Source organism: Halichoerus grypus, chromosome 1 (genome assembly GCF_964656455.1).
Source record: "Halichoerus grypus chromosome 1, mHalGry1.hap1.1, whole genome shotgun sequence".
Classification (NCBI taxonomy): Eukaryota; Metazoa; Chordata; class Mammalia; order Carnivora; family Phocidae; genus Halichoerus; species Halichoerus grypus.
The window spans coordinates 67,246,205-67,258,498 of NC_135712.1; the positions used below are offsets into that span (position 1 = coordinate 67,246,205).

The following is a 12,294-nucleotide window of genomic DNA, read 5'->3' on the forward strand; positions in this document are numbered from 1 at the left end:
CAATAATATTGCGTTGTATATTGAAAATAGCTAAGAGAGAACTTAAAAAGTTCTCATCACAAGAAAAAGTTTTGTAACTTTGGTGACAGATGATAACTAGATTTATTGTGCTGATCATTTTGCAATATATACAAATAAAGAATTGTTATGGTGTGCACCTGAAACTGATATAATGTTATATGTCAATTATACCTGAATTAAAAAAAAAAAAAGAAAGGTTGGGGTCTACTTGAGAAGATAAGGCCAGTATACTACAGGTTTAAACAATACTAGAAGGTAATCTAATTATCTGATAAATGATGCAGACAGTAACCTCAGGGAGAGAGAAGTTGGTGAATGAATGAGTACTTACTGTGTGCAGTTAGCGTTCTGTGTGTTTGCAAATGTTATTTAATCTCTACAACTTTTATTTTTTAAAAAAGGAAATTGAAGTTAAATAGTCCAAGACCATACAGATAGTAAGTAAAGACTTGAACCCAGGTCTGGAACTGACTCCAGGAACATGCTCTTAAGTGTTCCAAAGGCAATTAGGAGAGTTATAAAGTGATATTATAGATTAAGGGAAAAAAACAATATCCAATTATAGGGTAATTAAATCAGTGGTATATCCCCACAGTGAAAGGTTATATAATCGCTACAAATCATGTAGTTGAGGAATATTCAGTATCTTGAGAAAGTGTTTATGATATAATGTGTAGTACTAAAAAGCAGTATATAAAAGTATGATTCCATTTTTTTAATGTACATATATTTTTGTATCGAAAGATCGGAAGGAAATACATGAAATGGTTAGTAATAATCCCAGGGTTATGGTATTATAGACTATATGAATTTCTTCTTTGTAACAGTCTGTTTTCCGGATTCTGTACAATGAACATACGCTTTTATGATCAGAAAAAAAATCATTAAAAAAATAAAGGATTAAGAAAAAACAAGCAGAACTTAAAGTCTTAGATTTATTAAAGTTAGAAAGGTTTCGTGACCTTCCGCGCCTCTGAGGTAGAACAGACCTAAGCATCCCAGACAGATTAATGGTTCCTATTTTAAGATCATCTCACTAAGATAAGCAACTCTCCCTCTGCCTTATGGTCAGTTCTGTTGCCCAAAGCAAGTGGAAAAGGAATTTTCTCTATATTATTTCATGAAGACATGGTCATGAGAGACACTCCCATGTCTTGTGAAAATTTTCATTGTGTAAAGATATTTTTTCTAAAATAAGGGCCAAATGTAATGCTCCTGCCTGGGCTTTATGTTTTACCTCATAAAACACTGAAAGAAATTTAATGTAGATATTTAAGAAGAATCAAAAGAGAATAGAAAAACTTGGGTTTTCTGTTAGTTTTCCATTAGTTTTCTTTGAAAAGAAACATTCTGCGTATGATGTATCTCTTTTTCTTCTGGGTGGCTGTTTTTCTTGCACAGCATGTGTGACTGTTCTCATTGGGATTTAGCACACTCTAGTGGACAGTAACTTTTCAGTTTTTGTTTTTTTTTTTTAATCATGTCAAATTACTTTATTGGACGATTCAATGATGTACTTACCTTATAGTAAGGTTTGTCAATATTTATTTGAGTCAAGTGGTGATCCTAGTGAGCGGGACTGACTTTATAGGCCACTGGGGTGTTGTACATTTTTGTATGTTGTTGTTTTTTTTTTTTTTCCAGTAGAGAAGAGAGGTTTTTTACTTTATGTTGAAACTTTCCCATTGGCTTACATCTTTTCTTGGGTTGACTAAGAAAAGAGGCAGAGCTGAAATAAAACAAGAGCTTTTATTTGGGGTCTCAGAATTGCAACTTGGGGAGCACAGATTGGGTAGCAACCCAAATTGTGTCCCTTTAGGGTACAAAATCAAGGGTTTAAAGAAGACAGAAAGGAATGTTTGTATGTGTTGTTTACAAAGAATTTTGTTTGGTGTTGGCATCAGAAAACTAATCTTGGCTGAATATAATTGGTTGCTAAGGCTGTCCCTAAGCAAATTCTCTTACTGTAGCAAATTGCAGGGGTTCGGGCAGAGTCCTTGGAATATTTGTAGTCTGGCCCAGTTCAAAGTTCATGGTTTCATCAGGTGAGGACGTGCGTAAATCTAGAGGAGATGGCCTCTGACACCATTTTAAAACCCCTCGACATAAGTGATTTCATTTTCATTTCACCTTTCACACATGGGTAAGATGAAATTGATGGGCCAAAATATAGAGGAAGACTGGTAGTCTCTGTACCTCACACTCCTGGGAACTTTTAGGACTCTTGAGAATTTTTATATGCCATTTTGATAAAAATTTGACCATTTGTGCATAAACATTGCCGTATCGATGGATTATTTTTGGAAATGGGCTTCCACCAGGAAAAAAGTAATTTTTAATTTTGTTTTTTGCAGAGTGATGGTGAAGATTTTAATTACATTGTTGCATTTTTCCTTGGAACAGCAGCCTGCCTTTACCAGGTAGGTTCTCTCCAATTTTTGAGAAACACTTGCCTATTATTGTTTGTTTCAGGTATTAATTCTCTTAATTGTGCACTTAAATAAATAAAAATAATGTCTGAGTTCTTTGCCTCTCTTTTGAGCCTCTGTTAGCTTTATGATCTACATCTCTATTTTGAATGGACCTAGATCCCAGTGTACTTAATGTTAACACTCTTCTGTGCCAGGTTTCAGTGGTAGTATGTCATCTGCCTGTGGCGGTAAAGGCTGTTTCTAGATTTTTTGGTGATTGATTATTGAGCCTCAGTGCTCTGCTTATACTTCAGCGTGAGGATTTTGTACTTTTGGGAAAGTCTTTGAACAGGGAACAGCAAAAGCAGGATTTTAGGATATTTAATTTAGTAGTGAGGAATAGGATGGATTGCCAGAGCAGAGAAATTAGAAGAAAGGAAATTAGTTGGGAGGTGATTCTTTTACTTAAGGCAGAAGGCAGTGAGAGTGAACTCTGAGAATGGCAGTAGGGATCGGGGGTGAGGGAATGACACTGAGGAGGAAGACTACTAGGACTTGAAGACTTACAGAGCCAGGAGGCTTTGCAGCTGTTGATAGGGAGATGGGTACTAGCATTCCTGAGAAGACAGGAAGCACAGATTTGTAGGGACGGGAGGGGTAACCATGCCAGTAACTCAAACTGAGGAATGTCTTTGCTGAAACATGGTACAGCAAGCAATACCTTTTGACCTAACTTTTGTAAGCGACACATTTCTCTGGCTTGCTTAGAAAGAGTGTTAGATTCAGGACTGCAAACATAAGGCTACCAAAAAACTCAGTAGAAGTCTCTAGTGAAATACTTTGAATATATGCATTTGACTTTATGTAAAGATAGATTAGAGATTTTACTTTCAAGTGGCCCTGTTTTTTAAAAGCCCCTAATTTTTCTTAATCATTTGTATTTAGAAATTTTCTGCACACTTTGACAGATTTAATTATAATGAATGACATTTCATGCAGGAAATGTGAACACTTGTACTTGTTAATGTCACAAGTGCTTTAATTTTATGTAGTATTCTTGTGTAGATTTTAAACTTTAATCTCTACAGTTCTATCACATAGAGGATATTATCTCATTTTTGAAAATGAGAAATCTGAGGCAGTTTGAGTACTATCCAGAAAGCACATGGCCCAGTAAGCGGTAGAGTCAGGACTTAACTCTGGGTCTTCTGATTTTAAATATTGTATTCATTCCACTATATTATGCTATTTGTAAGCACAATTCCTATATTTGTATAATTTCTATAAAGCTATAAAATTATAATTTTATAACATATGCATTATTTCATATGATTCTAAAACAATATGAGGTAAATGTTAACTTTAAAATAATTTTATGAGGAGTTCTTGTAAAATGTACTTTTGGCTGCTTGGCTTTAATGAAATGATTTTATTCATTTATTTATTTATATTTTAAAAATTACTTTTTATCAAAGAGCCTTAATGAAATAATTTTAAAGACTACTTATAATAGCAAACTGTATTGCACTCTTAGTGTGTGCTAAGCCCTTTATATTCCGTGTGCCCGGGAAATCCTCACAGGAAATCCCACGTTAGTCTTTATGATTGCCATTTTTCACTGAGGCCCATCTAGCCAGTTCGTGCAGTCAGCGGCTCAAGCCCCGGTCTGCAGGACTCCAGATCAGTGCTGTTGTTTAGAGAGATAACACACCTCTGCTGCCTTCCCCAGAACAGCTGAAGAGAGTTCTCAGAGGAGTGCTGTCACTCAGGGGTTCTTGTACTTGAGAGAAGTTGAATGGATTCATGCTTTAAAAAAGAAAAGCAAAAAGCCAGTTTTCTTATTGACAGGCATGAAACTGCATGCTTTCCAAATATGCTGAGCAGAGTGATAATAATGCTGGCTTTTTCCACAATAAAACATACGTGATTATATTTTACCCTATAACATGCTCCGTCTCCAGTTGTCAGAGTGTTTTTTAATCCCCTTTAGATCAGTCCTCAGAGGCTAAGGCTACATAGTTTGTTGTCTTTTTCTCCAGGCTGTGGGTACTTAGGGACACGCAGAGCTCAGCCAAATACGAGTAATCTTGCTATGGAACATTTGAAAGAGGAAATCAAAGGATCTAGAAACTAGAGACTGTTCTTTTTTCCCCTCAGTGCTTTATTTTGAAAACTCTCAGACTTCCAGAAAAGTTGAAAGACGAGTACACTTAGAGCCACCAATTATTAACATTTTGCAACACTTTCTATATCTCACTCTCTTTTTGTATGTACATGCCTATAGCATGTTTATTAGTTTATAAAGTAAGTTGCAGACACATATGTGAGTATACAGTTGTTTTTCCTAATAAACTTTTTATTTTGAGGTAATTGTGATTGTTGTAAGAGAGATATATAACCTTTACCTGGGTTTCCCCCAGTAGTACTATCTTGCACAACTATAATACATTATCTCAGCCAGGATATTGATGTCAATGGGGGCAAGATATAGAACATTCTTACTGCCACAAGCACCCCTTTGAAGTTGCCCTTTTAGAGCTACATCCACTTCCCTCCTGCCCCTTCATCTCTGGCAACCACTAATGTGTTCTCCATTTCTAAAATTTCCTCATTTTAAGTAATGTTATATAAAGGGAACCATATAGTATGAACTTTTTGTGATTGGCACTGTTTTGCTCAGTATAATTCTCTGGAGATTTATCCAGGTTGTTGCATACATCAATGGTTTGTTCCTTTTTGTTGCTAAATGGTATTCCAGGGTATGGATGTAGCACAGTTTGTTTAATCATTCACCCATTGAAGGGCATCTGGGTTGTTTCCAATTTGGGGCTATTATAAATAAAGCTGCTATAAACATTCATGTACAGGTTTCTGTGTGAACATAAGTCTTCGTTTCTCTGAGATAAATGCTCAGGAGTGCAATTGCTAGGTCTTGTAGTAGTTGCATGCTTAGTTTTATTGAAACAGAACCAGTTCTCCAGAGTGGCATTCCATTTTACATACACATTTTACATTTTACATCACGCACACCAGCATTGTGTGAGTGATCCAGTTTCTCCATATGCTCTCCAGCATTTGTTGTTATCACTATTTTTTATTTTAGCCATTCTGATAGGTGTGTAGTGATCCCTCATATTGGTTTTAATTTGCATTTCCCTAATGGCTAATAATGTTGAGCATTGTTTCATGTACTTATTTGTTACCTATGTGTCCTCTTGGGTGAAATGTCTTTTCATGTCTTTTGCCTATTTTCTAATTGGATCATTTGGTTTTTACTGTCAGGTTTGAGAGTTCTAGCCATCTAGCCCATGTCAGAAATGTAATTTGCAAGTATCTTGTCCCAGTCTGTAGCTTGTCTTTTCATCCTCTGAACCAGGTCTTTTGCAGAGCAAAAGTTTTTAATTTTTTTTTTTTTAAAGATTTTATTTATTTATTTGAGAGAGAATGAGAGAGAGAGAGAGAGCGAGCATGGGGGGGAGGGTCAGAGGGAGAAGCAGACTCCTCGCTGAGCAAGGAGCCCGATGCGGGACTCGATCCCGGGACTCCAGGATCATGACCTGAGCCGAAGGCAGTCGCTTAACCAACTGAGCCACCCAGGTGCCCAAAAGTTTTTAATTTTGATAAAGTTCATTTTATCACTTCTTTCTTTTATGGAATATGTTTGTGGTATCAAGTCTAAGAACTTTTTTTTTAATTGAAGTATAGTTGACACATAGTGTTAACTAGTTTCAGGTGTGAACATAGTGATTCCACAAGTTTACACCTTATGCTGTGCTCACCATAATGCAACTACCATCTGTCACCATTATTATTCCATTGATTCAAGTCTAAGAACTCTTTGCCTACTCCTGGACCCTGAAGATTCTCTCCTTTGTTTTCTTCTAAAAGTTTTAGTTTTATGTTTTACATTAAAGTTCATGATCCATTTTTATTTGTTTATTTATTTAGAATGTAAACCTATTTCTAGGATTTATTCTTTTTCTTTGTGCTTCCACAGTGACCACATAGGCCTTTATTTGTCTTTCACATTGGGATTGTTGTATTACTCAGTCTTGCCACCTCTGGTTTCCTCGAATACTCTGTTAGATTACTGGAAAACACTATCATTACTCAAGACTCCACAGTATCTTTGTAGTCTCTACCGTATGATGCTTACATTACTCAGGCTAGTACATCAGCCCTCCATAATTTGGCCCCACTCTACTTAAATCATCGAAGTGGATTTCCTGCTACTCTCCAGGGACATCCTGCACCCTAGAGTGGTCTCGTCACTGTGCCACCCCAGGCCTTTTCTGTGACTCTGCTCATTCTGTGCACTGTTCTCATAACTGCCTTCCTCGTACTCCCTTTGGGCCCCTCTCTTACACATCTTTAGGAGGCTCTATCTCCTCCATGTCGACCTCCTGCCCCCCACCCCACCCCCGCCCTGGTGGAACTCTCAGACTCTGTCCTTTTAACCCTGGCTGCAGCCTAATGCCTCACGGTTCTGCCACCATTTCTCATGTGCTAATATGGACTCCCCAGCTGTTTTGAGAGCTCTGTGAGGGCAGGCAATGCTAACCATAATCTTCTTTTCTCTTCCCACTTGGTTTCTGCCAAGTGCTGAGCAGAGGGAAAGCCCTGGCCAACTCCTGAGGAGGGTGCTATGAGGAGCAGGTTCCTGGGCAATGTCCTCTTCTTTCCCCTGTTCTTTCCGGAAGCCTCTCATGAGGAGGCCCAGTCCAGTGGCAGAAGCAAGTTAAAGGAAGCCCTGGAATGGTGGGGTTCTCAACCCTGGCTACCTATTATAAGCATTTGGGGAGCTTTAAAAAATATAACTGCTTGCTCTCTTCCTTCTCCCACCCTGCTCAGAGGTTTAGAATTTAATTGGTCTAAGGCAGGACAGCACTGATGTGTTCTCTAAAGCTCCCTAGCTGACTCTGGTGGTTTCACTAACTGAGCCCTACTGCTTTCAGGCCCCAGCCCTTTTGGCATGCACCCCTTCCAGCACTTTCCTGTCTTGTTTCCAGGCAGGAAGTCATCCTAGCACTGGCCAGAGACTCCAAAGAGACTGTCTTTAGATAAATGCTCTGGCATCAGCTATAGCCTGGCGGACATTAGGAGAAGGAAGGGGAAAATGAAGGGGGGAAATCACAGGGGGAGACGAACCATGAGAGACTATGGACTCCGGGAATCAAACTGAGGGTTTTAGAGGGGGACAGGGGATGGGTGAGCCTGGTGATGGGTATTAAAGAGGGCATGTATTGCATGGAGCACTGGGTGTTATACGCAAACAATGAATCATGGAACACTACATCAAAAACTAATGATGTACTGTATGGTGACTAACATAATAAAAAAAATTATAAAAAAACACCTTTGAAAATCGTGATCCATTTTTAATTAAATTTTGTATAAGGTTGTATGAAATGTGAGACTTAGATGATTAGATTGAGGGGTTTTTGTGTTTTTGGTTTTGAGTTTTGGTTTTTTTGGTTTTGTGTTGTTTTGTTTTGTTTGCTTGTGAATGAATGGCCACTTGCTCCATTTTTTGAAAAGGCTTTTTTTTCCCCTGAATTGCTTTTGCATCTTTGTCAAACATCAGTTGGACATATTTGTGTAAGTCTATTTCTGAGTTTTGTATTCTGTTTTATTGATCTATGTACTAGTCTCTCTGCCAGTACCACATAGTATTGATTACTGTGACTATATAATCTGTATTAAGTTCCATTTTCTTAATAGTTACAGTTACTCAAATTATCTTTCTCATAATACGTGAATTATGATAGTTTGTATTTTATGAGGAAGTGGTCTATTTCATCTTACCAAGTTTATGTGTGTAGAGTTGGTTGTAGTATCCCCTTACTATCTCTCTTTTTGGTGTCTGTATGATCTGTAGTGATATCCTCTACTTCATTCCTCATATTGGTAATTTGTATCTGCTCTTTTTCTTTGTCAGACTTCCTTGTTAATTTCATTGATCTCTTCAAAGAACCTGCTCTTTGTTTTGTTTTTTCATATATTTAATTTTTTACTGATTTCTGCTCTTTATTATTTCCTTCTTGCTTGCTTTGGGTTTATTTGGCTCTTGTTCTAGGTTCTTGAGATGGGAGCTTTGATAATTGATTTGAATTTTTCTCTTGTAATATATACTTTTAGCGTTATACATTTCTCTCTTTGAGCACTTTATTATCTGTGTCCCATAAATTTTGATATGTTGCATTTTTTTCATTTTTTTTCTTTCCAAGTTATTATTAAATTCCAGTTAGTTAACATAGTGTAATATTAGTTTCAGGTGTAGAATTTAGTGATTCGTCACTTAAATACAACACCCAGTGCTCATCACAATAAGTTCCCTCCTTAATACCCATCACCTATTTCACCCGTCCCTCTGCCCACCTCCCTTCCAGCAACCCTCAGTTTGTTCTCTGTGGTTAAGAGTCTTGTTTCCCAGTTTGCCTCTCTTCACCCCCTCCATCTCTTCTATTTTGTTGCTTAAATTCTACATATGAATGAGATCATACGGTATTTGCCTTTCTCTGACTTATTTTGCTTAGCATAATACTTTCTGGCTCCCTCCATGTCATTGCAAATGGTCAGATTTCGTTCTTTTTTTAAGGCTGAGTAATATTCCATTGTAAATATATATATATATATACACACACACACATATATTTAAATTTATATATATATAAAAATGGAATATTACATACACATAATGGAATATATATAGGAATATAATAGAATATATATATAATGGAATATATATATTGGAATATAGTGGAATATATATATATAATGGAATGAATATATATATATAAAATGGGATACACACACACCTCATGTCATCTTTATCCATTCATCAGTCAATTGATATTTGGCTCTTTCCATTGGCTGATATGTTGCATTTTATTTTCATTTAATTCAGTGTATTTAAAAATTTTTTTCCTGTGGCTTCCTCTTTGACCTATGGATTATGGATTATTTGGAATTGTGTTTTGCGTCCAAGAGTTTGGAGATTTTCCGGTTTTCTTTTCATTATTGATACCTAGTTTGATTCCATTGTGGTTGGAAAACACTCTGTGTGATTTCAGTTCTTTTAAATTTGTTGTAATTTATTTTGTGGCTCAGAATATGGTCTGTCTTGGTATATGTTCCATGAGCACTTAAACAGAATGTGTATTCTACTGTAGCTGAGTAAGTGCTCTATAAATGTCAATTAGGTTGCGACGGTTGATGTTCAGTTTTTCTGTATCCTTGTTGATTTTCTGTCTAGTTCTATCAGTTGAGAGAGGAGTATTGGAAGTTTTCAACTATGATTGTGGATTGGTATGTTTCTCATTTCAGTTCTATCAGTTTTTGTAGCTTTGTTGTTTGGCTCATATGCATTTAGGATATATTGCCTTCTTAGTGGACTGATCCATTTATCACTATATATCATTATATAATATCTTATATAATGATATCCCTCTCTAGCCCGTTCTTTTTTGGAAATATATTTATCTGATATTAATATAGCCATTTCTGCTTTCTTCTGTTTAATGTTTGCATAATATATTCTCCATCTTTTTACTTTCACCTTGCCTGTATCAGTTGACGTGAGTTTCTTGTAGACAGTTTAAAAGCTGTTTTTAATCCATTCTGCTGATCTCTGTTTTTTAATTGTTGTATTTAGGCCATTACATTTAATGTAACATTAATATATTAGGGTTTAAGTTTGCCATCTTATTTTTTGTTTTCTGGTTTTCATTTTTATGTTTTCTTTCTGTGGGTTACTTGAACATTTTGTAGAACTCCATTTTGATTTATCTGTAGTGTTTTTGAGTTTATTTCTTTGCATAGTTTTTTTTTTTTTTTTTTTTTTTTTTTTTTGAGAGAGAGAGTATACACGTGTGCACAAGATTGGGAAGGAGGGGCAGAGGGAGAAGGAGAGAGAATCCCAAGCAGGCTTCACGCCCCTTGCTGACTGTTCTTTTTGCTTTCTCAGTGTTCCAGGGTTTCTTCTTTTATTGTTTCCTTTCTGCTTAGAGATCTTCCTTTAGCCATTCTTTTAAGGTGTATCTGTAGATGTCAAATTCTGTTAGTCTTTCACCTGAGAATGTCTTTATTTCTCCTCCCACAAGACAACTTACTAACTACAAAGGGAAAAATAGTTACTTCACAGTGGAGAAACCTGTCAGACACCACCTTACCAAGAGATCAAAGTTAACATCACCAGTTGTAAGACATACTGCACATCAGCTCTGTGGTATTCTTGCCCAAACTGCATGTCCTCACTTCAGTCTTGAGACAATATCAGGCAAACCAAAATTAAGGGGCAGTCTACAAAATAACTGACTGATATTCTTCAGACTGTCAAGGTCATGAAAAACAGACTTGAGGAACTATAACAGATTTGAAGAGATATAACAGCTAAATGCAATAGGGAATCCTGGATTGGATTCTGGATCAGAAAAAGAGCCTTAGGACAACTGGCAAAATTCCAATAAAGTCTGTAGATTAGTCTACAGTATTGTATCAATGTTAATTTTGTAGTTTGATGATTATACTGTGGTTATGCAAGAAGATAACATTAGGGGGAGCAGGGTGAAGGATGTATAAGAACTCTACAATTTGGGGTGCCTGGGTGGCTCAGTTGTTAAGCATCTGCCTTCAGCTCAGGTCATGATCCCAGGGTCCTGGGATCGAGCCCCGCATCGGGCTCCCTGCTCGACGGGAAGCCTGCTTCTCCCTCTCCCACTCCCCCTGCTTATGTTCCCTCTCTCGCTGCGTCTCTCTCTCTGTCAAATAAAATCTTTAAAAAAAAAAACTCTACAATTTTTACAACTCTTTTCTAGGTCTAAAATTATTTCAAAAGGAAAAATTATTTTTCCAACTTTTTTTACACAATGAAAATCAGTCAAAATAAGTCCTTACAGTTCATTTTGCTTGGATAGCAGTCTTCTTTTTAAGTAAGCAAAGTCCTAATTTGTATAAGAAGTAAAAAGATTTAAGAGAACATTTCCACGTTCTTTCTGCATTGTTGCAAACACCTTAAAGTCTTTCCTGTACTGAAGCCTGGATAGAATTTCACACAAAGACCTCTGCTTCTTTCTTAAGACTGTAATCACATATAATTCCTATATTTAACAGATTGTGAATTTTAGATACCTTCTGGAAAACAGTTCATTCATTCAACAAATTTTTATTGAGCACTTACTGTGTGCCATGCACTGTTCTGGGCCCTGGAGAAATGAGTGAACAAGACAGTAAAAAATCTCTCCTTTCATGAAGCTTAGATCCTATTGGAAGAATATATATATATATAACAAAACAAGCATATTTTTAAAGTGTGTTTATAGTTATATTGTGGAGAAAAAAAAAGGAGGAAAAGGTGAATGCCAGGATTTGGGGCTTGTGGGGGGTAGTTTCTTTATTATATTTTCTAAAATAGCACTTAGTACATTCTCTGTCCCCTTGTTCCATCTTTTAAGACATAACTATTTGGTATTTTATATACATATATATGATCTTTTATATATATAATCTTTCTCCCTCCATTAGAATTTAAGCTCCATGTGAGCAAGGGCTTTATTTGTTTACTGGAAGCTAAAGAACAATGCCTAACTTGTGGCTGGCCCTCAATAAACATCTGTTGAATGAATTCTACCTCAGATATTCACTCAGATACTCTACCTTGCTTATTAGTTCCTAGGCACTTAATGGGGGATCAGTAAATATTTGTGGATTTCATTAATATGCAGACTCAGATTATATGAGACCATTTTGCTATGGTTTGTTTGAGGTTTTTTGTACTTTTCTGGGGTGAGAATGAGCGATGGAATCCCCTCAGACCCTGAGAATGCTTCATAGTTGCCTGTCACCTTGAGGAATGTGTTCAGCC

The 12,294-nt window shown here is 36.6% G+C and overlaps 1 protein-coding gene across 6 annotated transcripts in view; it reads left to right on the forward strand.

Moving 5' to 3' along the window:
• The window catches only part of SEC22A (SEC22 homolog A, vesicle trafficking protein), a 72,847-nt gene that overhangs the window by 57,937 nt on the left and 2,616 nt on the right, over window positions 1-12,294 (forward strand). For all 6 annotated transcript variants that reach the window (XM_036119888.2, XM_078066735.1, XM_078066727.1 and 3 more), the window contains one exon: window positions 2,376-2,441. In XM_036119888.2, the coding sequence (XP_035975781.1) occupies window positions 2,376-2,441 (66 nt within the window). The remainder of the gene's footprint in view (window positions 1-2,375; window positions 2,442-12,294) is intronic.